The sequence below is a fragment of the Sebastes fasciatus genome, chromosome 8, assembly GCF_043250625.1.
Source record: "Sebastes fasciatus isolate fSebFas1 chromosome 8, fSebFas1.pri, whole genome shotgun sequence".
Taxonomy (NCBI): Eukaryota; Metazoa; Chordata; class Actinopteri; order Perciformes; family Sebastidae; genus Sebastes; species Sebastes fasciatus.
In genome coordinates, this window is record NC_133802.1 from 3,381,989 (window position 1) to 3,409,164 (window position 27,176).

At 42.8% G+C, this 27,176-nt stretch overlaps 1 protein-coding gene across 2 annotated transcripts in view; it reads right to left on the reverse strand.

Moving 5' to 3' along the window:
* The window catches only part of agrn (agrin), a 349,702-nt gene extending 325,447 nt beyond the window's left edge, over positions 1-24,255 (reverse strand). Inside the window, exons 1-2 of one of the 2 annotated variants that reach the window (XM_074642837.1) lie at positions 23,777-24,255; positions 21,922-22,183 (exon numbers count right to left, since the gene is read on the reverse strand). In XM_074642837.1, the coding sequence (XP_074498938.1) occupies positions 21,922-22,183; positions 23,777-23,983 (469 nt within the window). In that variant the 5' untranslated portion in view covers positions 23,984-24,255. The remainder of the gene's footprint in view (positions 1-21,921; positions 22,184-23,776) is intronic. The other variant, XM_074642838.1, reaches the window with a different exon arrangement.
* Positions 24,256-27,176: the final 2,921 nt, after the last annotated feature.

A 27,176-nucleotide genomic window follows, 5' to 3' on the forward strand; every position in this document is an offset into this window, starting at 1 on the left:
CAACCAGGTTTTAAAAGACATGGAAAAGCTTCAAAATTCACAAGTGGGGTATTTTACTGACGGATGTTATGTCCTAGGACAAAACGTTAAAATCTCTCAAGCTTGTGATAACCACAGACCTTATTACAGGCATCTAACTAAAACCCCATTAAAAAAAAAACATTGACTTCCAGACGAGGGAAGCGGAAGTGCTAAAACGTTAACTCATACCCGGGTTTTAGGACTCATTCCTGCAGCACTCTATGGGAGGAGAATGTAGAACGAAAGTCTGGTATTGCAGAGTTCAGAGCAACATAACACTTTAGCTCAAACTTAAAGACTGTGTGTGTGTGTGTGTGTGTGTGTGTGTGTGTGTGTGTGTCTTTGGTGTGTGTGTGATAGGACAACAGTACCTATAATACCCCCCCCTTCCCCTGTGCTCTTTCGGAACTCTCTTTACGCTTTGATGAGCAGGTCGCAACAATACCCTGATTCTTCAGAGCCGCCGTGGTCCCTCTCCTTAATCCATTCTCCTCCCAACAGTTCCTCCTTCCATGAACTTGAGGCCGCTGCTCCGAGGTGAGTCATTCTCTTTATTAACCCTTCCTCCAAAAACATGTTTTGTTACCGCTCATCTCACGAGAGAGAGAAAGGGGAGAACAGCAGATATCATATTCAAAGTCCGGAGAGGGTAAGTGTGCTCAACTTCAGAGCTTTGATGGTCGGCCATGATGGAAGACACAGGCGGTTGGGGAGGGGAAGGTTCAAAAAGACAAGAAGCCGACAACAAAGCCCCCCCCCCACCCCACCAGAAGCCTTCCTCCCAGCTTTTGTCAACACTGATCTATAAAGAGAAGCTCTGGTGGTGGCCCGAGGGGTTATAATTTACAATCTGCTCCAATGCTGAGCTCGTATTCCACAATCCTCGCTAAACACCGCACTGGCACATACAATAGGACCCCCCCTCCCCAAGCACCACCACCACAAGCTGAACTCAATCTGTCTCAAGTGTTAGATAAATGAGTGAGTCTGATAACAGTTTGGTCTCAAAGTTTTGCTGTTGATGAAAAAACGTCTTTCTTCTCCGCACATTTCAATTCCTGTTAATTCAGCCGACCGGCAGTGAAGAGGAGCCAAATTAAAAAGCCGTCTGCTCCCTCTCTGGAGGTTTCATACCGGTGCCTGAGAGAAAAAGGCTGCCGCTCCCCTTCATTCATGTGTGACACACAAGAATCGGGACTACACATGAGCAGCGTCATCCCGCCCTGCACTTCTCCATTATTAAAGCTAAAATGGAAAAATGGCACTCTTGAGAAAGGGGCTTTTTAATAAACTTCAGACTCTTTTGGTTATCCGGGGAGGCGGGGTGATGGAGCGTCGCCCTTCATCGGGACAGTCGGTGCTTCATCTCAACCTAACCAGGTGATTTGCATTGGTGGATCTCATTTCAGCTTCTTCAAAAGGAGTGGTGGTAGCGGCGGGGCTAAAGCGAGCGAATCCAAAACACAGCGTCCGTGACTGACTGCAGGTAATCCACCAACTGTAAACCTCGAGGCAGAACGCCTCTCGGCCCACAAAGAGTGACTCGGTGGCCACGCTTCCTGTTTGTTATGATTTTTCAATTGAGGGATAACATTACTTACTCATCAGGCATCGAGTGTCACAAAGACTGAAGCTTTGGAAGATGGGATGAGGGACTGAGACCGCAAAATGAGCTGTTCAGTATCAAATTCTCAACTCGCATTGGAAAAACCTTTTTTCAAATCCAATTTATTTTGCTAAAATGTTGAGGATTTATTCTTAAAACAGCTACACTTGCACTGAATCATCTCACTTTTTTTGGCATTTCTTCATTTAGGTACAATCACCCAAGATCCTCACTCTCCCAAAGCAAAACCAGACCATATTATGGGCATGAAGTGTTGATGGAGTTCTTGATGATTAAGAATGACGCAACAAATTCTAGAGCAGCTGCTGGTAATTTTTCTGCAATTTAATAAGTCACTCTGCACGCCTGCACAAACACACCAGCTAGAAAGTCTCATTCTCAAGCCAAGCACAGCAAATAACTAACCAATGTTGTTATTCCAGTGGTTTGGGTGGTGAAATACTGGTCTGTCCTTCATGTGTTTGATTTGGACCTTGGCTCTGATTAGTTTAGTTACTCCTGAGCATTGTCTCAGTTACAACAGGCCACCGTGAGCTGTGCTAAAGACCTGTAGGTATCCACGGCGCTCGGCGAGTTACTTGAAGAATGTATTCAATCACTAATTGATTATTTCTCATAGAAAAAGTAATTGATTACCCGACGGTTCCTTTCCGTTACTCAGCCCAGCAACATAACATTGCGGTTTAACCAGCAGTCAGTATTTACTAATATCAACAGCTAGCTTAGCCCCGTAGACTGACACGCAGCACTTCAGCAGAAGTCTTTACGGTGAAGCCGACTCATCGATGTAGGCTTACCAGAAGCTAGCTAGCCAGCTAAGAAGCTACAGCGTGATAAAGACAAGGGACTAGCCCAGTGGGCAACCTCCGGTTCTGAACAGTGAAGCCAATGCGGAAGTGACTTAAACCTGCATTCTTTCTACCAGCCAGCAGGGGGCGACTCCTCTGGTTGCAAAAAGAAGTCTGATTGTAAAGAAGTCTATGAGAAAATGAGCCTACTTCTCACTTGATTTATTTCCTCAGTAAACATTGTAAACATGAGTTTATGGTCTCAATCGCTAGTTTCAAGTCTTCTTCAATACAGCATGATGTTCATTTAGTAAATGATGGTCCCATTTAGAGTCAGATAGACCATAAAGCAGGGGATGCTTTAGGGCGTGGCTACCTTGTGACTGACAGGTCGCTACCACGGCGGTGTCCGGTCTGGGTGTTCTCCCTGTTTTCGTCTTAGAACTTTAACCCTTTCACAGTGTGTTTTCAGTTCATTGAAAGTTGATTATAACCTTTTCGCTCGCCTAAAAATATCGTATTCAGCATTCGGTTGTACTTAGCTCCACCTTGTTGTGTCACTTCTGGTTGCAAATAACCAAGATGGCGACAGCCAAAATGACGAACTCAAAACTGCAGTCCACAAACCAATGGGTGACGTCACGGTGACTACGTCCACTTCTTATATACAGTCTATGGAATTACCACATCGCCTCCAGTTCTGACACTAAGCTAACTAACATGCAGGACTATTTGTCTTCACTGAACACACAGATACAAAACTGATACCAACCCTCTTTTCAGCCTCTGGTAAGCAAGGCACCTGGACAGCAACCTCCCAAAATATTAAAGTAGCAGATTGCTACAGGGGTTACTACATGTCATAGTCCATATTCATATTGACTTGACTAAACTGACATGGAATAGAGATTTCTTTTTACAATGTAAGTGCACCCTGACAGGCCTCTCCACCTAGCTGTCTTCTTACGTACAATTAGTCTAAACAGCAATTATTATGCAGAGTCGGTTTTAGTTTGCAGCACTTAGTCAAATCTGAGATGCTTTATGCTTGCGCACAGAGCAGCCTGTTATTTGTGAAGGCTCGTTCTGTCAACGAGGATCAGTATTTCAATTGCGATGTCTGAATATGACACCAGAATTGATGCCAAATGAAGATTATGTTAATTGACGGTACTCTGTCACGTCACATGTGCACGGTGCGAGAAATTACGGGCAGACGGCATGACAGAAGGCTGTCTGTGCCGTCAAAAGGCTTTAACATAAGAGTGTGTGTGTGTATACATTGACAAGTGTGTGGAGTTCATTATCAGGAGGGCTGTGTCCTCTGGAGCACAGATGAAGTCCAGAAGCATTCAGTTTAGTCTACGGTCGAGGAGGCTCCCTCTCCATCCTTTATTTCCCGTCTCTCAAGACAGCCATCTTCCCAAAAAACACAATAAAGGAGGAGGGGTGGGGACTGCTGGCAGAGACACAGAAGCAGAAGGGAGGACAAGAAAGAGGGATAGGGGGGTTCAAGGAGGGGAAATGAGAGGAAAAAGAGGAGAGGAATCGCCTCTCAACTCCTACCATTGTCTAGATGTAAATTGGAGCTGATCAAGATTCCGCTAGCATCGTAACCAGCAAGTTCAATCTGCACAGACTGAACACAGAGAGAGCCATACTGGGAGAGCCGGAGAGAGAAAGACATGGATGGAGAGGAACAACAGTGTGTTTAAGAGTGACTCACATGCAGACAGACATGCAGAAACACACACGGGGACAAAGAAAGAGATTTGGCTTAAGTGGGAGGAACAAAATGCATCACTTTAGAACCAATAAAGCGATGAAAAGAGGAGGAAGGGGGTGGATGTACTTTAGGGCAAGAGCACACACACACACATTCTACTTTCAATATGGCAAACTTGTGCAGCTAATGCTGGGTTTCCATCAAAAGTTACTACGTTTAGTTCCTGGAACTACTTTTAGTCCCTGGAACTACTTTTCAGGGAACTAAAAGTTCCGAACTAAAAGAAAGTACTAACCCCCGAACAGGACCTTTTTGGGGGGTAAGAAGGCCCTGTAAAATGTCCCCAGAACTTAACTTAAACCCTGGTCCCTGCAGACGAAACGCAATGAGTTTCTCAAAAGGTTCTTAGTTCTGGGGGAAAGTTCCTGTGATGGAAATGAGGCTTCAGAGAGTCAAGGGCAAGCCAAGTGATCAGCCTTCATTTTAATTTCGGAGAGTTTAAAAAACAAAAGATATAAGCCAACAAGTACCGTGTGAAAAGATGTTTGTCTGACGAACGCTGCTGCAATGTTGTGCTTCATGAATAATAGAAAAGAAAGATTTCATCATAACTGTGTAGTTGTTGGAAAAGAATGTGGATCTCTGCCTGATCTGGGACTGGGAATGTGTCAAGGGTTTCTTTGTGTGGTGTGAACACGTCTGACCCCGATTTCACCCCTCAACCCCCGAACCCATTCACACTCCCTTTAGCTTCAGGTAAAGGTTAACTGGAGGCTGACCTGTTGCTTTCACTCTTCCCTTGTTTAACTCAAAGAGGACCTGCCGGGGCCAGAATGAGGCCCTGGAAGTCAACGGGTGAAAAAGGACTCAGGGGAATTCCAGTGGGAATTTTGTATCTCAGGCCTGATCAAGATCAAGTGTGTCTGGATGAGGGGAAAATAACATCGCTGCTATCTGTGCTGGCGGAGTTCCCTAAACCTGCACATTTCTCAAAGATATAAAATGATTGCTCATAGTCAGACAAAAAAAGTGAAAATGAAAACCAGAGTACTTTACTGTACCTCCAGAAAAAATACATCAAATCCAGAAAAGATGGATTCGTTCAACCTTTGGAGCTCCTTTAGACTCCTTTCATCTGAGACAAACCAAAAGCAAATATTTGAAGGGAGCCTATAACTCACGTGACATTTCACATTTTCTCATTTACTGAAACACATGCGACCCCTAACGGGATAAGCGGTTGCAGATGGATGGATGGATGAAACACATGCTGCGACTCGTCCTGTGCTCGATGAGCAACGCTGCACTGATGACCTCAAGGTAGTCGACTGCAGGAATCATAAAAGCCAATGTATACTTTGACTTGTGACTTAAGACCAATCCTCACCATTAATGGATCCAATTTGCTTTGTAGAGCTCATCAGTTTGTCTGTGAAAATTCTCAACCATCTTTAAGACCGAGCAGAACTTTGACTTACTAAACCAGCAGCTAACTGCTAATCCTGTGACCACAACTCTATTTCTATCAAGCTCATAGAGGTCTGGAGAAAATCTCATCACTTAAAGTGTAATGAGAAGACGCTTGGAATTCCTCAGGCAACTATTCCAAGTGGCTGAACTTTGGATTTGTTAGAAACAACATTTCTGCTCACATTTCTTTTCCCTGCAAAATCCACTCCTGGTAACTAATAGAGATGGGACGATACACCCGTCTCCAGATCCAATACTATCACGATACTTGGGTGGCGATTCGATATGTATCGTGATTTTTAAGTATTGTGATTCTACAAGTATTGCAATTCGATATTATAATTTATTGCAATTTTTGTTAACTTTTTTAACACTGGACCATGGAAAAAAGTTGAATCATACACTTCTAGGGACTTTTACTTTATAAAATATTTGAATTAAAATTGTTTGATTTTCAGCATGTGTGTAGTCAGAAATGTCCTGAAGTCAAATATATCAGTCATTGTCAGGCATTATTTATAAAAAAAAATTCCAGCAACCCAAAAATCAAAGACATTTCCCTCAAAAATTTGTTGTATTTTTATTTATTTATAAGGGCCATGTAATGATTTATACATCTGCTGAGTATAATCCAATCAATCTTATTTCCATTTATGTATTTTGTATATACAGTTCCCTTTGTTAACACCTTAATTTGAAAAACGGACATAGTCACATGTGTATATTTCCTCTAACTTCTCCAAGGTGGTCTCTAGCTCTCCCGTCAGCTCCGTTCTCTTTATACATCCATGGTCAGCTCCATCGGGGCAATTTGAATGCAGAGAACATAAATGTCAGTATATGGGTGCTCTACAGTTGTAGCGTTGACCCATTTGACCACGGAGATGCGAATGACGGCTGGCTTGACCGTACGTTACCGCAATATGAAAGCGTTTCCTGTCCGTGACAGAGTCAGCATGCAGCTTTAGCCGTGATGTCTAGCTCTGCTTTGTGTTACTCAGACTACAACAATAAAAGCGGTAACTTCCTTCTACCTCCGCATAGACTCAAATGAAGCAAATATATTGATTCTGGCATTAAAAAAATAGATTCCAAAATTGTAAAGAAAAAATTGCAAATACATAGGAGGATCAATTGTTTTCCCACCCCTGGTAACTAAAGGTTGCACTACGCCTCCAACCCTTTCCAACTAGCTTTTGCGCTTGACTTTGAGCAGAACTCTTTGAGCTGGATAAGACTAATACCTGGCGCTGAAAGATTAATGTTGTTTTGTCATTTACACAGAAACACTGCAATGCACTTACAAGCAGGTAGAAGTTTGTCCTGCGGAGCACAGCCCAAACAGGAAGGCCTGATTTATCTACTCTACTCTTTCTCTGACAACCTGTCCAAGCAGGCCACATAGCCTGTTGAAAAACTAGAACAGTGCAGACCCAAACTCTCCACATCCAACGCCTCCATCCATCTCAACGCTCATATATTTCACTGAGAGCCCTCTCAAACATGTCTGCTTCAAGTGCTCTTCCAGGGCGCTGCCTGCACCCACTCACAGTGCATCATCTCTACTGAAAGATGGATGTAGAAACTTTGTTTTATGTAGTTCATGCTGTTGCTCTCGTGGTCACAAGAGGATTGGGGGCATTTCAAAATGGCTGACGGTGCTGTACTGTATGGTAATAAGGCCACAGTGTCTAGGTAATTCAGTACGAGGGGCTTCAGAGTGACAATAAGGGGAATTTGGAGAGGCTGATCTGGGCATACCTCTGGCAACAGCTCGCAGTCTGTGATAGAACTTGTTCCCTCAGGCCAAGCCTCTCTGAGGCGCCATGCTTCTGCTGGAAAATGCCGAAAGCTGCCTCATGGCACTCGCTACCAGGCTGCTTTCTTTTTTGTGTGTGTGTGTGTGTAAGGGGGGGGGGTTCCAGCACAGTGCAAGAGCGAAAGAGACTGTACCGATAATCTATTCGATGGTACAAGCTTCACGTAGCTGCTAGTGCAATAAAAGGAGAGCCATCTAAAGGGAAAAATGTATTTTCCTCACTTCCCCCTGACTGTGTCTGGCCAATAGTTTCACTATGTGCTGAGATATTCTGAGATATGTCACCTCAACACAATGGATGTATATCCTCTCCTCTATTTACTCTTTTTTTATCTTGTTCCTTCTTTCCCCCCCTCTTCTCCAGCTGTTTCTGACTCACCATCACTCATGCTCTTTAATCTTGGACTTCACCTCTTTCTTTCCCTTTCTCCCTGCTGTATTACCGGTCACACGTTCTCTGTTGCAGACCTAATTTCCTTCCTTGTAGTTGCACTCCATCCCTCAAACTGTGAACAAAATATGTCTTACAGGATGTACAGCACCAAAAGACAAACCCACAAAAAACCTTTATGGTGCTAAAATACGTTAAAAGCATGTATCTCTATTTGGGCTGCCCTCTCTTTGTTGACTAATCGGTCATTTGGTCTTAGTCAACTATTAGTTGACGATTTCTTTAGTCCATTAGTTGTTTTTCATTCTTTTTTCTAGGGCTGTCAAAGTTAACGCAAATTCGTTTTTAACACCACTGATTTCTTTAACGCATTAACTTGTGATTTTTAGGTTGTAGCGGGCTCAGTTTTAAAGCTAGAGTGAAGATACTGATATCATATAAAACTAGAAAAACCTAAGGAATCAATTGGTACCAACCATGTCATACTAGCTTGTGAAGGAAGCTAGATAACGCTCCAAACCTACGCTAAAAAAATGGCATGGCCATTTTCAAAGGGGTCCCCTTGACCTCTGACCTCAAGATATGTGAATGTAAATGGGTTCTCTGGGTACCCACGAGTCTCTCCTTTACAGACATGCCCACTTTATGATAATCACATGCAGTTTGGGGCAAGTCATAGTCAAGTCAGCACACTGACACACTGGCAGCTGTTGTTGCCTGTTGGGCTGCAGTTTGTCCTGTTATGATTTAGCATATTGTTTTATGATAAATGCAGTACCTGTCATTGTTTTGTGTTGTTAATTGATTTCCAATAATAAATATATACATACATTTGCATAAAGCAAGCTTGTTTGCCCACTCTCATGTTGATAAGAGTATTACATACTTGACAAATCTCCCTTTAAGGTACATTTTGAACAGATAAAAAATGTGCAATCAATTTCCAATTAATCGTGATTCTAATCGATTGACAGCCCTGCTTTGTTCATTCTGAATGACTTATTTCTAAGAAACCTATGAGCGCATCTCTAGTAAACACGAGATTTAAAGTGGTGCTTTCGTGTGATTCTTTGTGGAGAAACTCAGTTTTACAGATCTGTCGATTAAATTAACTAATCAATTAGTCGACAAAATCGTACGTTAGTCGACTGAGAATTTCTTTGGCTGTGGACAGCCCTGATCTCTCTGTGCTCCGAGTGTCTCAGAGCCTATAGTATTTCCATTACAGACCCTTGAATTTCCATATCTGTGTCAGCTGGCCCACTGCTGCTGCATGCTCATACCATTTGCCAGTGTAATTATGTTTCACATTACTCATTTGCTTCAGAGCGTTTGACTAACTAGTAGAAGATGATTCATCTCAAGTTTCTTGGGCTCCTGATAAGGTCAGTCACATCATTTCACATTATTAGATCTATTGATTACTTCTACTGTATTCACATCATATTATATCAGTTTAACGATGAGCTGCTGAAGTGTATTAGAACAGATAGCTCGAGACTGTTCATTGTTCGTTGTTGGAAGCAATCCCAATGCAATGGCTAGGTCAGATACAGTGACACATACTTTATTATGTTTATGTCTCATTCTGATGGGGAGATAGTAACGTCTGTGTGTCTCTGTCTGTCTCTGTGTGTGTGTGTGTGTGTGTGTTTACAGATGCATGCTCAAGCTAGTGAGACATCCTCTGCCAGATATCTCTGTTTGTCTCTGAAAGCCATCACGTCCTTGCCATTGTTGGCTAAAACAACAGGGGTAGGCTGAGTACCTCCCTCCAGCCAGACAAATCTGTCAGCCTGGAGGGCACGCAGAGAGCGAGAGAGAGGGAGAGAGGGAGAGAGGGAGAGGGGGAAAATTCCTGAGAGGTTTCATCTCTCAGGAGAGTTGTCATCTTAAGGGTTTGTCAGAAGACGAATCACAAATTCCATAACTCAAGAAAACAAAGGAGGAGATCTTAGATGGCATTACATTTCCAATGTTCTCTTCTTGGTTTAACGCCCAGAGCAGCTCATGATGCTCGTATCAACAGCAGAGTGTCCTGTCAGAATGTCCGTGACCAATACACTCGTCTCCTATCGTTCAATTTTAGTCAGTTAAGATAAATACATCTTCTGTAGGGCTGAATGATTTTGAAAAAATATCTAATTGCAATTATTTTTGACTGATATTGCAGTTGCAACATCATTATTCTTATTTTCATTGAAAAACATATGAAAATGATTTTGGAGTGATTTTTGCGGGGATCTGTACCGCCCTATTTGTACAGCCCTAATCTTCTGAACATCTTAAAGGATAATTCCAGCTCATTACAACTTGGATTGTTATTGTTATTATTATTATTATTATTATTATTATCTTATTTCAAAGATTTGACACTGATTCAGCATTGCACTCTGATAACACATCGAAATTGATGCAGCAGAAGAAGAGATATCGTCTTTTTATTCCATGCGATCTTTCTTTCTTGATAAAATCTGGCGCCTACATTGCCCACAATGCATCTTGTCCGCCGACAGTTTGGGTCGGAGATTCAAGTGTGTTATATGCTAGTACCGGCTAATGCAGCCTCGAGCCGCCAGCCTCAGGCAGAGATGAGGAGCGGGTTACAGAGGTCTGGTGGTTAGCTCACTTATTTCTTACTCCACACCCCCAGATGTTTTCATTTTCAAACCTGTAGCCCCAACCCTCACTGACTCAAGTGACTTCTCACAGCTCCCTCTGGAGCTACAAAAGGCTTTATACAACTTTATTCACATATAGTATTCCCCAAGAGTTCCCCTTTAAAATTAAAAAAAGACGCAAGTTCTACTAAATCAGCATCATCGAACTGACTTTTAAATACTTGTGTTAGTTGTTGAGGAAGCCGAGAGAGACGCAGAGAGAGGTACATGGAATTAGATCAGAGGCCGGTGTCAGGTCTGCACAAACTGCACCTGGTTGTTAGGACTATGACAGCTTTACAGGGCATTGGATTCCAGTGTAATTACAGGTGGAACCGCTGTGAGATGGGAACACTGGGAGGAGGGAGATGACGACTGTGAGAACAGAGGAGAGGGTAGCCAGGAGCGGGGTGGGGGGGGCAACGAAAGACTCGGGAAGAACTTAATGTGTGTTAAAGGTAAGAACGGAGACATAAAACCCAAAGTGTGATGGGTCAGCAAACTGTCATATATCAGTCCTGCCTGCCACAAAGAGTGTTTTAAAGAAACATCCGAAGGTAGCCAAGCAAAACATGTTGTAAGCATGTCCACACACACACATGATGACAGACAGACACATGTGCAGGTCATCATCAGACAACATGATTGAAGACGACACCTGAAAGTAGGAACAAAAAATGTAGAGGTAATGGCAAACACAGAAGGAAACGTGGAGGACAAGTCACAAGGGAGAGAGGGGTGTTCATCCTGAGTTCACCATGGCATCCCATCGACAGGGAGACGGACAAGGGTGAGGGAAGGAAGTAACGGAGACTGCTCTGTTGTCCGAGCAGGCAAAATAGCACGGGAAAAATCCTGTACATCCCGTGAGTTGTTTGTGTACGTGGGACCCCCCGAGTGTCAAGTCTCTCCTACTTCCTGTATGTGCAACACTGTAATGTGTTAAATCAGGCAGGGCATGGGATTAGACTCCAAAGTAAGGTAGCAACAGCTTTATGTATATGTGATTTGGCACAATTAAAAGTTCCTTTGCAACAGTCAGATACAATGAACCCTAACCCTAAAGTTGACTCTAAACTCAAGCCCAATCCTGCACAGAAGCCTGAATTCATCCCCATCGAACAGCTTTGGGAAGAACTGGAACACCGACTGTGAGCTCGGCCAACATCACAGTGCCTCTCTGATGCTATTGTGCCTGAATGAGAGCAAATTCCAGCAGCCAGGTTCCAAAATCTTGAGGAAAGCCTGACCAGAGGAGCGGAGTTTGTTTTTAGCAGCATATTAAAATCAAGAGACGATTGCAATATGGTTGAAATATGGGTGGTTAACTTGTCAGAACTTGTCAGAACTGGTCCTTATTGAAAGTATTGTTAAACATTTAAAAACCAGTCCAAATAGAGCTAGAGAAGCCTGGAAACAAGGATACCAGCTTTATGTAATTAGCCTCATTACCATGCATATGAATGGTGGTGTGTAACAGGTGCATACCACGAGACAACAGGGAGCATGATAGGTCTAATTTACCAGCACTGGGTCAGTGCATCTCCAGCTCACATCCAGAGGGTGACACAATGTGATTAACCTCTGAACCAAGTTCTTCCTGTTTTTATCCAACTGTGGGGTCATTTCCATAAAGTATCTCCACAGTCTCATATCTAAAGACCTGCAAAGATTAGGCAAATTAGTCCCTTGATGTATGAAAAAGAAACATGAATGGGTTGCTGATGGTCACAGCAGTAAACACAATCTGCAGCCTGTAGTTCAGTGTGTCCGCCTGTTTCATCTAAAACACCTCTCTCTTTTTCAGGAAGCCGACAGCAGAGCCTAACTTTAGTTTTAATGCTATCAAACAAAGAGAAATGCTCTCCCCCTCGTCCTAAATCAATACTAGAGCACTCTGATGTTTATGAATGAAGCGGTGTAATTAAAGCAGCGGTGCTGTGTGTGTGTTTCACCAATCAGCGACAGTCATCCCTCCAAACTCCACCCCAAAAGTTACGGTACTTTCAGAAAGTACTACCCTCGACCAGGGCCTTTTTGGGGGGTAAAAAGTCCCCCCAAGGAACTTGGGTCCCTGCAATCAAAATGCAATGAGTTCCTAAAAAAGGTTCTTAGTTCCGGGGGGAAAGTTCCTGTGGTGGAAATTGGGCTTTAAATACTGCTGACATATGCTGACACACACCCATCAGCAGACAGCTGACTGAAAATGTAGCATGTGTTAGGTATGTTCAATTATCTGCTTTCTATTAAAAGCAGAAGGTTTAAATAGTGTTCACCAAGCACACTAAGTCAGCATTATAGTATGTCAAACTATTTCCAGAGAAAAGTTTATCAAAGATGTCCCTTATGTATCCTACAACAAAAAAAACAAAAAACACATTTTTCATTTTCTTCCCTTGATTTCTCTTGATCTGAGCGGCTCTGGAGTGACAGCTGAGCTGACCTAAATACAAATCACATTAGGGCTTCTGCTATCCCCCTGATGTCCCACCAAAAACCCTTTTCTCTAAACCTGATGTTTTTGGCGTGCTGACAGTAAGTAGCCACACTTGCCACGGCAGCTGCCCTGTTTCAGAAATGCGGTCTTGGAGCAAGAATTTTGTCACGGATCCAGTTCCCCGGAGGGAGCCCAGATCTCATGCAGACCGCTGCTCTGAGCTCTTTATGTCTGGGATAGAAGAGGAGGTTTCCGGGTCACTGTAGATCCAAGTCCCTGCCCGGAGCCTCCTGGGTCGGTTCCACTTTCCTGTTCCTGAACTAAAGAAGAGCTTAACTGGGACTTTGACACCGGCTAACTTTACATCGTCTTTTCAATTTCGGGAGCTTCAAACCAACACTGCTTATTAGCTTTACTGTCAAATGACTCAGTAAAGGACTTCATCATGATGCACTTTGTATGAATTTCATTGATCGGTCACAAAAAAAGGAGAACAGCAGGGTTCAGGGCTATACAAGGGACATTATACAGGTATTCTATGAATCAAGGGAATAAATGATGTCTTATTGCTAGGGTTGCACGATTAAGGCCAAAATGATAATCACGATTATTTATCACAATCATTAATTGATTTCAGGGACAAAATATTTGTATTGTATATAAATAAACAGAGCACTGCTTTCACTTCCATGTTGTGCTACAGTCCAACTGTCAAAATGTCAAAAACACAACTCAAATGATTAGGAAATAAATGATTGTATTTTTATATAAATATTTGCTTTGATTCAAAAAAAATCTTGGCATTAGTAGTTCTAATTATATATTAGAAGCTGTTTAAAGCTAGTGTTAGGAAGTTAAACAGGTCATATGTTTTTTATATTGCTGTGAAAACATCTCCTTCAAACAACTGGATTTATTCGAGTTTTTCAACAAAAACTACATTTTACAAGATTACATTTGAACGCATCATGATAGGGTTCAAATTGACCATCGTCCAATACTCATTTGTTCTGAGAAGAGCTTGAACACACCACAATGGAACTCAACGGAACCTCCGTTTACAGAGCTCTGCAGCTTCGTGCTGTCGGCAGACGAGCCGGTCACTGTGATTACTCTGAGCAGCATCATGAGAACGAGTGACTGATTAAGTTAGTTGTTCCGAGGTTCTTTTGAGGTTGTTCCTCCAGCACGGCTTATTTTGGACTTTGCAGTTATGACAAATTGCAGCTTTATGTCTTGCATTTTAAACATCAATATCGCGATCGATCATGTTCATTTAATTGTTGGATGCCAAAATCGTGATTGCGATAAATATTCGATTAATTGTTCAGCCTTACTTATTGCATTGAGCAAGTATAAACCAAATAAATTACAACAATACATTTAGACTCTTCCTTTTTGACAAGATAGAGGGCATATTTGGACAGGCTAGATGTTACCCAGTATGTCTATATGTACACCGTGGGCATGTTAACATCTCAGTGAAGTGACAGGCATGTCACTACATGTAGGTGTATCTTTGCCTACTATCAGAACCATCTCTGATTCTTATGAGCATGAGAGTGATACACTCCTGGTTCGGGCTGGAATACGAGCCAAGGTGAACAGACTGCGGTTAAGCGGTCCGTTCCTCCTTGTGCTCTCCTCCATCTTTCATGGCTTTTTCATTTCGGAGTCCTTTATCGCTATGCCAAGCAGGTTCTCTCCGCTCTCGCATTTTTAATTAAAATCCAAAACGTGCAATAACTCTGGCGACTCTGGGCTCGCTGGCAAACAGGTCCATTGGTCTTGTTTCTCCCGTCAAGCCTTTGTTGCTTATTTTCATCAAAGCCTTCCATCGAAGCCTTTCTATTTGTCCAATTCTGTTCACTTCACTGCATAAATGCTTTGACATAAGCCACACAGGCTACACAGATTTACCGAGGGGTACACCTTTGTAGAAAAGCTCCACGGCAAGCAAATGAACTCTCAGCCTAATCCATTCAAGGACCCTGAGAAAAATCCAATCCTCAAAGTCACTCTTCTTGACTTCTCCTTGCTGAAGACAAAAGACTGCTTGTGTAGACCTGGACTGGATAAAGGCCCCGGTGCTTTAGTTCAGTCACCTGTCTGTGTAGGGTTCTCACACACTTTCCATCTTCCCTTTGGAATTACCCACAATCCATATGGTTTTACACCTGGGAAAGTCAAATATACAGTAGGTTTTACTGTGCACTAGTGATGTTGTAATCTGTCTCTAGAATGTCTTGGTAAGATTAAAACATGAACAGGTGGTAGCAGAGACTGATATTTAAATTATAGGGCAACAAACTTGCTGCAAGATTTCCCAGAGTGTTTTATAGCGGAGGCGGACCACCTCGCCTGAAATAAAGACTGCTTGACACGACATATAACAAGCAGAGGCACTACATAAGATAGAATAAGCCATATGTAACCATATGTTTAAGGAGACAGGCTACTAGGGGTGGGGGGAAAAAATCACCTATGTATTGCGATTTTTAAAGAAAATGATTTTGAAATAGATTTTTTAATGCCAGAATCGATATTTTTGCTTCATTTGAGTCTATGCGGTGGTAGAACGAAGTTACCGCTTTTATTGTTGTAGTCTGAATAACATGATGTCATCTCCGTTCCGTATCCGGCTAAACCAAAACAAACTGCAGCCGGCTGCAGTGAGCCGAAACAAGAAAGCAGAAAACATCGGAGGGTCAGCGTGGATACGACCTGCAACCTCCCATTATCAAATCCAAAGTGGTACACACTACACACCCAGTAAAGTATGGAAACACTTTGGGTTTCACACATTACCAGGAAAAGCAGAGTTAGACATCACGGCTAAGAGAACGGAGCTGATGGGAGAGCTAGAGACGGACTTGGCGAAGTTAGCGGAAGTATGCACGTGTGGCTTCGTCTGGTTTTCAATAAGGTGTTAACAAAGGGAACCGTATATACAAAATACATATATGGAAATAAGATTGATTGGATTATAAATAACCAGAAGTATAAAACATTATATGTCCCTTATGAATTAAAAAGAAAATACCACTAATTTGTGAGGGAAATGTCTTTATTCTTTGTCTTTTGGGTTGCTGGAAAAAAATGAATAAATAATTCCTGACAATGACTGATATATTTGACTTCAGGACATCTCTGACTACATACATGCTGAAAATCTAACATTTTTACCGTATCAATTTAGATATTTTCCAAAGTAAAAGTCCTTAGAAGTGTATAATTCAACTTTTTCCCATGGTCTAGTGTTAAAAAAGTTAACAAAAATTTAAATAAATCGTAATATCAATATCGAATCGGTACCCAAGTATCGTGATAGTATTGAATCGGGAGATAGGTGTATCGTCCCAGCTCTACTGGCTACTGTTTAGATCATCATATAGTAGCATTACATATTAGGATCTCAGCTCAGATGGGCATCGCTTTAAAAAAAAAAAAATCCCAGGAGTAAACCTGGGCGTATCAACATGCTCTCTCAACATCCCATGAGCGTCTTCCAGGGCTTTGAGTCACTGATTAACTACAGCTGTGAAGTGACCCCTGCATTTTTCAGCAAGTGTTTAATTGTTCTTGAAACACGGGTGTCAACTGCCCTGTGGATGATTGGCATTCACGTTATATGAAAACGTATGGCTAAAAAACTGCAGCGTTCAATCCTCTCCACGTTGCCCCTTATCATTCTCTCATTATCTCCTCACATATCAAGAAGGTGAGGCGGGAGGAGGCAGCCAGGTAGGAGCTTGTGCAGGTTAGGAATTCCTGCCTCCTCCTTGCACAAACAGTGGGGAAAAAAGGTTTTCCGTGAGGCCTAGGCTCATTCACTGAAGGAGCGCTGGAGGAGAAGAGGGGGGGGGAGGCTCAAACAGTCATCCCACATCCCACCCACCCCGAGTAGCATTCCACAGGACTGTCTGCTCGCCCATCATTAAGCGAGACCACCTGCTGGCAAATCAGGACCCCCATCATGTTCTCAGCAAGCCTGGCTAACCCCATTACCAGCGAGCCTCTGGACTGCTGTACGCACATCATAAAGAGTCAGTGGTATGTTGAGCAGTAAAAACGCTGCTCATTAACATCCCACAAGGACTTTTGATTGTCCAACCAGCGGAGCATACTAGCTGCACTCACTATTACGTATTTAAATAGATGCGGCACAAAGGGACAAAGACGAGATCTTTGATGCAGCTGTTGCATGACTATGCACAGACTTCTGACTGGCTCAACTCTCCTCTTCTAAAAAAGAGACAGATAAAAAAAAGGGGAAGGAGAGGAAGAGATGAAGGAAGAAACAGCCCTTTGTTGCTGTTCTTCGCCTTGGGCCTTGAGGGGAAGACTCTGGCATCGAGTCATCACGGGCTGAAACAAAAGCAGCTGATAAACAGACCAAGGCAGATAAGATCTCCATATACGCTCAACACTTCTCCATCAAGAGGGCTTCCTCTCCTCCAAACCCCAAACACCTCCGCCTTCTCTCTTTGTTGCCATTAACAGCATTGGGGGGGAAAGAGGAAATGATAATAAACACAGCACACACTTTTCAACCTCTTACCTCTTTACAAAATGTGGAGGACATGGCGTTTGGTTGAGCCTTGACTTCCCCCCCTTCATCCACTTTTACAAAACCATGACTTCATTTCTGCTTCCAAAGACACAGCAAATGTCTGTGTTGGATTCTGACACATTATCTGTCAACTCTGTGCACAGCAAAAGTGACTTCGGTAACATTTCACTGAATGGTAGCCGGAGGACCAAACAAAGGAAGAGATTCTGTGCCAAAGGCCTTCTGCTTATCGGCCTTGACAACGTGCAAATCCATTAATGCAGATGTGGTACACTTTGAACTGAAGAGTTACACTTTGTTGCTATTTCTTATACCAACCATAGAAATGGCAGTCAGGGCGTCAGTAAGTAAAGGCGTCAGTAAGTAAAGGCATTAGGAAACAAAAAATGGCGCCTTCTTTAGCCAGGAAAATATTAGGGGTGTCACAATTCTCCAAATCCACGATTCAATTTGACTTTCGATCTTAACATGCCATTGTTAGACTATGGAGTCTTGATTCATAAAGATTGACAGATCATTGGTTTTATGCCCCCTTATACCATTTATGTCATTTACACTTTCAAATTCTTCTCTAAAAAGAGAACTGAACTCACTTTTTATTTAGAAAGTGTTTCAAAAAATAGACTACAATAGTCTACAATATAGAAATCTGCATCTTTTCAATGTCAGTATCCGTGTGACCGACCTCAGTACATAATCATTAAAAAAACAAAACAGAAATCCTTCTGCAGTGCATTAGAGTGTGCTGTAATCTACACAAATACGGTTTTGTTGTCATTTAGTGTCGCACTTCTTCCTCTCCTTTTTCCTCTCTCCTCTCTCTCTCTGATCGCTGTGTGTCACCCATGGGTGTCACCGAGGGCGGAGGCTGAGCTCTGAACACAGTCTGTGTGCAGAGAGAGACGGCACTCGACAGTCCCGCTAGCTCTCGCTACCAATATCAGCTGCTGTGATTCAACAATGTTGAGCTGAAAAAAACGTGCATGTAGGCTGAACCGTGGCGTTGTTGTGTCGGGAGACGCAGCGACTTAATGTTAAAACAAGTACGAGCAGTCCGCTAGCCGCGAGGCTAATTCATGCAGTGTGAAATGCCATAGGCATATGCAGGAAGTGCCCCGAGCATTGTAGCGACAGGGACGGCAAACAATTTCCCATCATGCCAGCCTAGTCCCGAGTTCTGGACTGAGTAGTTTCAGTTTGCCGTTTTTTGTTCCAAAATGCAAATGTTACTTTTGTTAGTGTTTCTAATGTAATGTGTCTGTTCAGAATATGGTGGCTTGGTTATGTTGGTAATTGGGATTTTTGTGCTGGTTTACAGTTTGAACCATGAGTGAGAAGGCTGTTGCATTTCTTGAGTACAGCTGTATTATTCCTTCTAATGCACATGAGTAGAAAGGGGCGGAGGGGTAGCAAATAATTGTTGAGCCTGCTTTTAGTTTCCATGATTCGAGATCGGAGGCTAATTTCAATCAATTATCAATGTAGAATCAATATTGTGACACCCCTAATATATACGGTGTACAGCGTTCTAAGAGCTGGTTGGCACGGCAAGTGTTTGCTGAGATCTTGTAAAATCTCCTCTGGGGAGTCCGCTCTGTGCCAGGTGAAAGCCTCTAGCCAAGTGACCGCACACATGGACCGAGTGGCCCTGAAGTGCCACCTCCATGCGCGAAGAGCACAGGAGTAGAAAGAGTGTGAAACATAATGCCCTGAAGGCACCTATCTGCACGCGGCACTGATCCAAACTCTAACAAATATGCCACAGCAAACACAACATCCCTCACGTCCTCACATGTACAAAAAAATCCTCTGTTTTTCCTTCGTCCTACGTCTTATTTTCCTTCGTGTCTGTGTCCCTCTCAAAACTCCCGGTGGCAAGGGAGCGCACACAAAGCCGTTTTTCTTCCACCTCAGACAATGCGCCTCCCAACCTAGCCCCTCTGCCAGCCAGGCATTCCTGAGTCTATCCTAGCTATCGAAAATGTCAAGAATGAGGAGAAAGCAGAGGACGGTACAATGAGTGCTGCGGCAGGTAGAGTCTTGTCCCGCTGCACTGACATCCCACAGTCTCCGGGGGTAGTGGTTGCACACGACAGATGGGATCTGACTTGACTCTCTTAATTAAAACTCTGCCCTGGAACAAGCCTCAGAGCTCATTCTCTACCGGATGGAGGCATGCAAGTTAATTATCGGGGGCCATAAACAAATACAGATTTCACGGTGAGGCTGAACCTGACAATTGTCCAAGAATATTACTTATAGGACAGTCGGTGCATGAGAAGCTCCAGAGCTTCAACGGGAAAATGTGCAGTTCTTTCAGGTGTTTTAAAAACACGATTTCTGTCTAACTTTTGCCCAATGACTTCTTCAAGTATTTCCTTACCGCTATTCCTTCTCCTGTAAGGTGATATGAGAAAATCAGGTTATGCGAAGTAAACCCCTCTTCAAGCACAAAGCCCCGAAACAAAAAGGGCACATTCTAGACAGTTTGTCAGAGCCAAGAAACTCCCCTTTCCACAACGGGAGTCCAAAAAGAAGAAAAGGGGGGTGAATAAAAAGGTTAGCAGTGCAGTGTTTCGTGCCTGGACAGACAAACAGAAGAAGTTTTTATGTGTGTGCCAAATGCAACTTAACACTGCAAACAAGCTCCATCCATTTGGAACATCCTGCCACCCAGAAATGTTCAGGGGAAAGTACCCAGAATATAGACCCCTCCGACTCTGAAACAGTGATTGCCTCAGAAAGCCTTCAGCGAAAGGTGCTCTGATTCATTTCCCCCCGGTGCTCCCGGCCGCCAGTGTAAGTGTAAACTTTGAACCGCTGCCAACATTGTCAAGCACCAGTAAAAGTTAAACAGCAGCGAGCTCACTTCTAGCTGGCAATGGGGGCAGAGGCTGCTACAGTCTCACAGTCACGGTAGATGCTGAGATGTATTAGTCATGGCTGTATGGTTCGTCTCATAAGAGCCTGACGAATTACTTCCCGACCAAAAAAGGACTCGGAGGAATAAAAGTATTTCATTAACTCTTTTCATGCTAAAGTTCTGGTAGCAAATCAATAGACATTTAAAACTAGGGCTGTCAAAGTTAATTTGTTTTAACGCCACTAATTTCTTTAATGCAACTTGCAATTTTTAGGTTGTAGTGGACTCCATTGGTACCAACCATGTGATACTAGCTTGTCACGAAGGAGGCTAAATAACGCTCCAAAGTTACGCTGAATTTTGGCGAGGAAAAACTGGCATTGCCGTTTTCAAAGAGGTCCTTTGACCTCTGACCTCCAGATATGTGAAGGAAAATGGGTTCTATGGGTACCCACGAGTCTCCCCTTTACAGACATGCCCACTTTATGATAATCACATGCAGTTTGGGGCAAGTCATAGTCAAGTCAGCACACTGACACACTGACAGCTGTTGTTACCTGTTGGGCTGCAGTTTGCCATGTTGTGATTTGAGCATTTTGTTTTATGCTAAATGCAGTACCTGTGAGGGTTTCTGGACAATATCTGTCATTGTTTTGTGTTGTTAATTGATTTCCAGTAATAAATATATACATACATTTGCATAAAAGCCTGCATATTGGCCCACTTCCATGTTGATAAGAGTATTAAATACTTGACAAATCTCCCTTTAAGGTACATTTTGAACAGATAAAAAATGTGTGATTAATCGTGATTAACTATGGACGATCATGCGATTAATCGCGAATAAATATTTGAATCGATTGACAGCCGTATTTAAAACACATCACTCACCCCAAATATTAAAAGCTCCTTGGAGACTATTTTTGAAGCATTGTTCATGTGTTTGATCCGTCCATTCATCGCCTGCTTCTGCACGCTTTGTGTCTGTGTAGTTTAAGAGTAACTTTAAGTTTCTTTTACAGTGAAGTTAAATGGTGGGAATTAGTTGTAAAAAAGTGTGTGGGAACCTGCCTTGCCCCTTAAAGCTCCCACGTCAGGTGTCATGTGTATGCAAGTGTTTCAGTTTCACCTCTGACTTAATAAAATGACTCCAGCTACAGGGTGCAACGGTTGAGAATCATCCCTCAAACACTCAACCTGTGTCCTTAAGGTGTTAATCAGACACACCCACCTCAAGGCTACACTGACTGGGAAAGGCTGGGGCTTCACCATGGCAACAAAGCTCTTAAAAATGACTCAGGTGTCCTTGTTTCAGAGAGTTCTGGGAAACGTCGACGCTGCGAGCCTGAAGCTATGTAATTTCAGCAGCCACCGGTGTATGAAATCCTTGCTGCTTTAAGTGATTTACAATTACTGTGAGAAACTACACCATGTGACTACTACAGTGAATTTCTCACAGGTAACACAGAATATCAATGTAAGTCAAAGCAAATTGTCTTAAAAGACATCAAGGTCTTATTCCATTCACAACACACTGGCTGCTTACCTTCCACGCAGTGTTCCACGTCCTCCAGGTTGCGTAGGGTAATCCTCATCAGACTCGAGTTGAGCATAAGTTCATTCTTGTGTTCCGGTCCCATGTCCTCCGCGGCAGGGTTGAGAAAGAATATGCGCGTGTCGCCCGTGGCTACCTGGTTGTCGCAGATCCCCGGGTTGCCAAAGCCGCCGATCATCAACTTGTTGCCGCCGTCCAAGAGGATCTCGCGGTTGACTTCGGTCTTGCCTTTCAAGTAGCGCCACACCCTGACCTTTTTGCCGAAACAACAGAAAGACAGCACACTTTTTAGCATTTTATCAAAACCAAAATCATATTTTCATTTATAAGTATGCACAGATGTGTTGTTAGAGATCTGGGGCCCCTGTCCAGCTCTGGGCCATCTGAATCAAGATTCCTCCCCTGAACATGCATGACTTTTTGTGATGACAGGCCGGCGTTTCTCTGACTTTTACCGAGAATGTTATTTACACCTGTGACACGAAAACCTCCCTTGACATTTTCTGTAACAACACTAATTCAGAAGTGATTCTTTCTCCTGGAATAAATCTCATACAAGAGATCCAGATACAGCATAATGTCCAGCCACTTGAAAACTTGTCTAAAAACCTCCATGCACCCATCGATGCATCGCAGGAAGTGCAGCTAAGTCTGCTTTATGCACAGTCATGAGAAAGCTTGCCCCCTTCCGCTACATGTTGTCTCATTTCAGCGCTTGGTGGTGGTGGTGGTTTCCGTTTCCAGAGGGAGAGCCGTGCGCCTCTAATCTACTCCGCTGATTCACCGGGAGAGACGGGAAGCATGTGGGTGCTGAGGAGAAAGAGCAGCGAGAGAGCTGACCAAACTCCACTTGTTTATTTTGACAGATTATAGAGTGGTCTACCGCAAGATGATGATGCAAAAGTTAGTTTCACCATGAACGGCTGTGAAATGAGGACGGAGGGAAGGCTGCATCCTGACTGAAAATGGGCTTATTTGTGGAACACTGGATGTTTTTTTTTACACCGTGCGCTATTATGTGGTCCATTAGTCAGAGACTTTAATGTTCCTGTGACATTAAGAGAATGGGAAAACAGTACAGTTTCAGGTCTATCACAAGTCACATAATGACGCTGTAAGGCACGACTATACATCTGCTTTGGGCACACCTTGCAGCACTTGTCTTTGCTCTCTACTGAGGGGAAAAAATCATGTTTTTGTCTCTTACAATCACAAATCACTGGACTTTAAGTGTTTCCGTGGTACTTCACAGTTATTACATGTTATAGACTTTTTTTTTTTTTTATCTCAAGAGACATTACTTGTATTGTCACAAACCTGTGGTTATTTGTCATTAACACCACATGATGATCAGAATCTCACCTTTTGCAGCCACTGGCAAATAACGCATGTTTGAAACATTTTATGACTAGAAATCCAATGAGAGCTCCAGCAGCCAGAGGGGCCATGAGTCTCTCTGCTGCAGCATGTTTGGGATGATTACATGGTCGGTTAGGCCTCCCTTGTAGCAATGTAATTGGTAAGTGGAAATAAAACACACCATCTATCTATTTGTGAAGGCAACGTGGAGTCACTGTCATGTAAACTGCTGCTGCCAAACGCTTCTGGATGAATGAGTTTGTAAAATGTTTTTTTTTCTCAGGCAAGCTGTTGATGCCTTGAGAGCTGGATCTGGTATAATGGCTTCCATCAGCTCCACCACAGTAAAGGTATTAAGTGATAATGTGACTTTTAATAGTCCACTTGATCACCATTAGTAACCTATATAGTTTTTAAGAAGCAGGTGTCTTTCTCCTGAAGCAGTGCACTCCTCACTGGATCGTTACAGAAAGCACATAAAAGCACTCTTGCAAGAATAGGTGTTGTGCACCGGGTCCAAGTTAATGATTTCGTCCACGGTGCCGGTCAGAACCACGTTAGCCTCCTCCTCCCGGTCCTCCAGCTCTCTCTCCGGGCAGCTCGCGTCTCCGCGGTGCCACAGAGCCACGAGCAGCCCGGCCAGCAGCAGCGCTGTCCGGCCGCCGGCTCCGTGTGTCCTCCGCTGGGAGCTCATGTTCACCACCACACTGACGGATGAAACACAACTAAAAGTTTCTTCAAATGAAATGTTTTACCGCCCGGAGCGCCCGAGAAACAAACTCCAAAACTCTTTTGAATTGCGTTTTAAAGTGTTTGCTCCTTTTCCAACAACTTCCCTACAGACAGACTACCGGTGTCTCTTTCACTCTGCAGCCCGCTCCCAGCATCCGCAGCCCGGGTTGAATATCCCTCTCTGCCGCCGCCGGCTGGGAGAACACGAAGGACGAGAGGAAGGAGGAGGAAGAGGAAGGGGCAGGAGCAGGATATCTCTCTCTCTCTCTCTCTCTCTTTTCTCTCTCTCTCTCTCTCTCTCTCTCTCCAGGAATGCAAGTGCACTTCTTTCTCCCCCTCTCTTTTCCTCTCTCTCTCTCTCTCACACACACACTCACACACTCACAGTGACGCTCCTGGATTTGCATGCGATCTGAATTGCTGATCCCACAAGTGAGGGTGGGTGGTGGTGGTGGAGGGTGATGGTGGTGGTGGAGGGGTGCGTGCTGGGATGTCTGCAGAAAGTGGCTGTCCAACGTCGCCCCCAGTCGGACAGACGGTGTCTCTACCTCCGGTACCCATCAACCCCCAGAGCAGGCAGGGCATCCATCCATGTGAGAGCCTGTGATAATGTGACATCCATTAGAGGGGTCACCAGTGTGCAGGATGTGTAGTCATATGCAGTGCGTCTAGCCTCCAAATGATCTATTATAACAGACAGAGCAGTATAGAGTAATTACTTGAATGACATCTCAAGGAATACAACAAGTCTTTGAGCTCATAGTTAACTATTAATAATTAATTAATTTATTCACTATGTTATGTCATTTGTCACATTCAACGAATATTAATATATTGGTAAGTGATCTTTCTCCCATTTTCCTAGTTCTAGTTCATATTAGATGTATGAAGCACTGACTGGCCTCAGACCTGCAAGGCATGGGGGGAAGCAGAGCTCAGAATCTTAAAAGGCTTCAGGTGCAACTTTATCACTGACATAAATCAATGTACTTTTAAGAAAGTAGGCATGCCCTCCACGTTCTTCCAAGCTTAGTGTTTCAGAATATGTGGAATTCCTGTATCTTTCACCAATAAAATATGACCAATTTCAGGATGCATGCACCGATCCAACTTTTTCAGTCCCGATACCGATAGCGATACCAGGGCTTTGGGTATCAGCCGATACTGCATGAGTACCGATCTGATACCAGTGTTTAATTAATAAGTTGTATGCCCCATTGTGCGGAAGTCACCAAGATCATTCATTTATGTGTAAGGAAACATATCAGGCTTGACTTAAATATTGCTTTCTTAACTTTTTAAAACAAAATGTAACAAATAAATGCATAGATAATTACTGAATTGTTATTTATTATTAAAATAATAAAACATACACCAGCAACTTGATAAAAAAAAATCTTCAAAATGAACAGGAATTGCAATTCAGGTGTAAACCTTTTTAATGCAGCAAAAAAATGGTCAAAACTTAAAGGTCCCATATTGTAAAAAGTGAGATTTTCATGTCTTTTATATTATAAAGCAGGTTTAAGTGCTTTATAAATACTGTTAAGTATCAAAACTCTCATTCCATGGAGAAATACACACAGCCCGTATTCAGAAACTGAGCGTTTGAAACAAGCCCTGAGGATTTCTGTCCACTTGTGATGTCACAAATACACAATATTTAGACCATTTCACAGTTTTAAATGTAAAAATACTAAATGTGTCCCAGTTTATTTCTTGTTGCAGTGTATGTGAATGACATAAGCTGACAGGAAGTAAACATGGACCCAAACTGTTTCCTAGCAATGCAATTACGTTGAAATGCACTAAAACTGAGTGTTTCAGACAAAGCATGAATACAGGTATATTCAGACAGACAGTATGAGAACAATAATGTGTTTTTTGAACATTAAAGCATGTAAACATGTTCTAGTAGAAACACAAAATACAAACATGAACCTGAAAATGAGCATAATATGTCTCCTTTAAACAGAAATTAAAAATTCCTGTAAAAAAAATTAATGAAATGAAAATGGGTTTCTATGGGTACCCACGAGTCTCCCCTTTACAGACATGTCCACTTTATGATAATCACATGCAGTTTGGGGAAAGTCATAGTCAAGTCAGCACACTGACACACTGACAGCTGTTGTTGCCTGTTGGGCTGCAGTTTGCCATGTTATGATCTGAGCATATTTTTTATGCTTAATGCAGAACCTGTGAGGGTTTCTGGACAATATCTGTCATTGTTTTGTGTTGTTAATTGATTTCCAGTAATAAATATATACATACATTTGCATAAAGCAAGCATATTGGCCCACTCCCATGTTGATAAGAGTATTAAATACTTGACAAATCTCCCTTTAAAGCTGAAGTAGGCAAGATTGGAGAAATATGATTTAAAAAAAGTTATTTCTATAAAACAGTCGCTATATCCTGACAGTAGTACATGAAACAGGTAACCTGAAAAAAATTATGTGCCTCTGTGTCCTCCAGTGCTCCTAACGGCATCTGGAAGATTTCACAGACCGGAGGAAAACAAGCAGTCAGAGCTGATCTGAGGTCCGCTGTCTATGAGAGCCGGCTGTCAATCACTCGCAAACTCCAACCAAACGGTCAAACTAGGCAGCGCTGATCAAATATGAATCAATATTATGTTACTGTGATGTCTATTTCTCTCCTCAAATGTTTTCAGAATCATCTTGTAGTGTACTGTTTAGCTGTAAAATGAGAAAGTTTGTGACGCCGCTGCCATTGTGGAATCTGGTGAAGGAACGCCAAGTTCCGGTCACATGACGGACACAGAGCCATGAGGAGGTGCAGAAGTCTAGTTTTCTCTCAGAACACTTGAATTACAATATGCTGAAAGGTTATTATAGAATTGTTGCCCAATGATACCAAAAATATACTGCCTACTGCCACTTTAAGGGACATTTTCAACAGATAAAAATGTGCATTAATTTGCAATTAATCGTGATTAAACATTTGAATCGATTGACAGCCCTAGTTGATATTAAGTTCACAGCTTGTTTCGTTGACTCCAAGAAAAAAGAAAAAAATCAATGAATGCAGCTTTCAATAGGCATTTCATACTGTAACACTTTAACTTGGACCTTAGTGTCATCTCAAGTTTTTCCAAGCGCCTAAATGTGCATTATCCGATGTCCCTACCA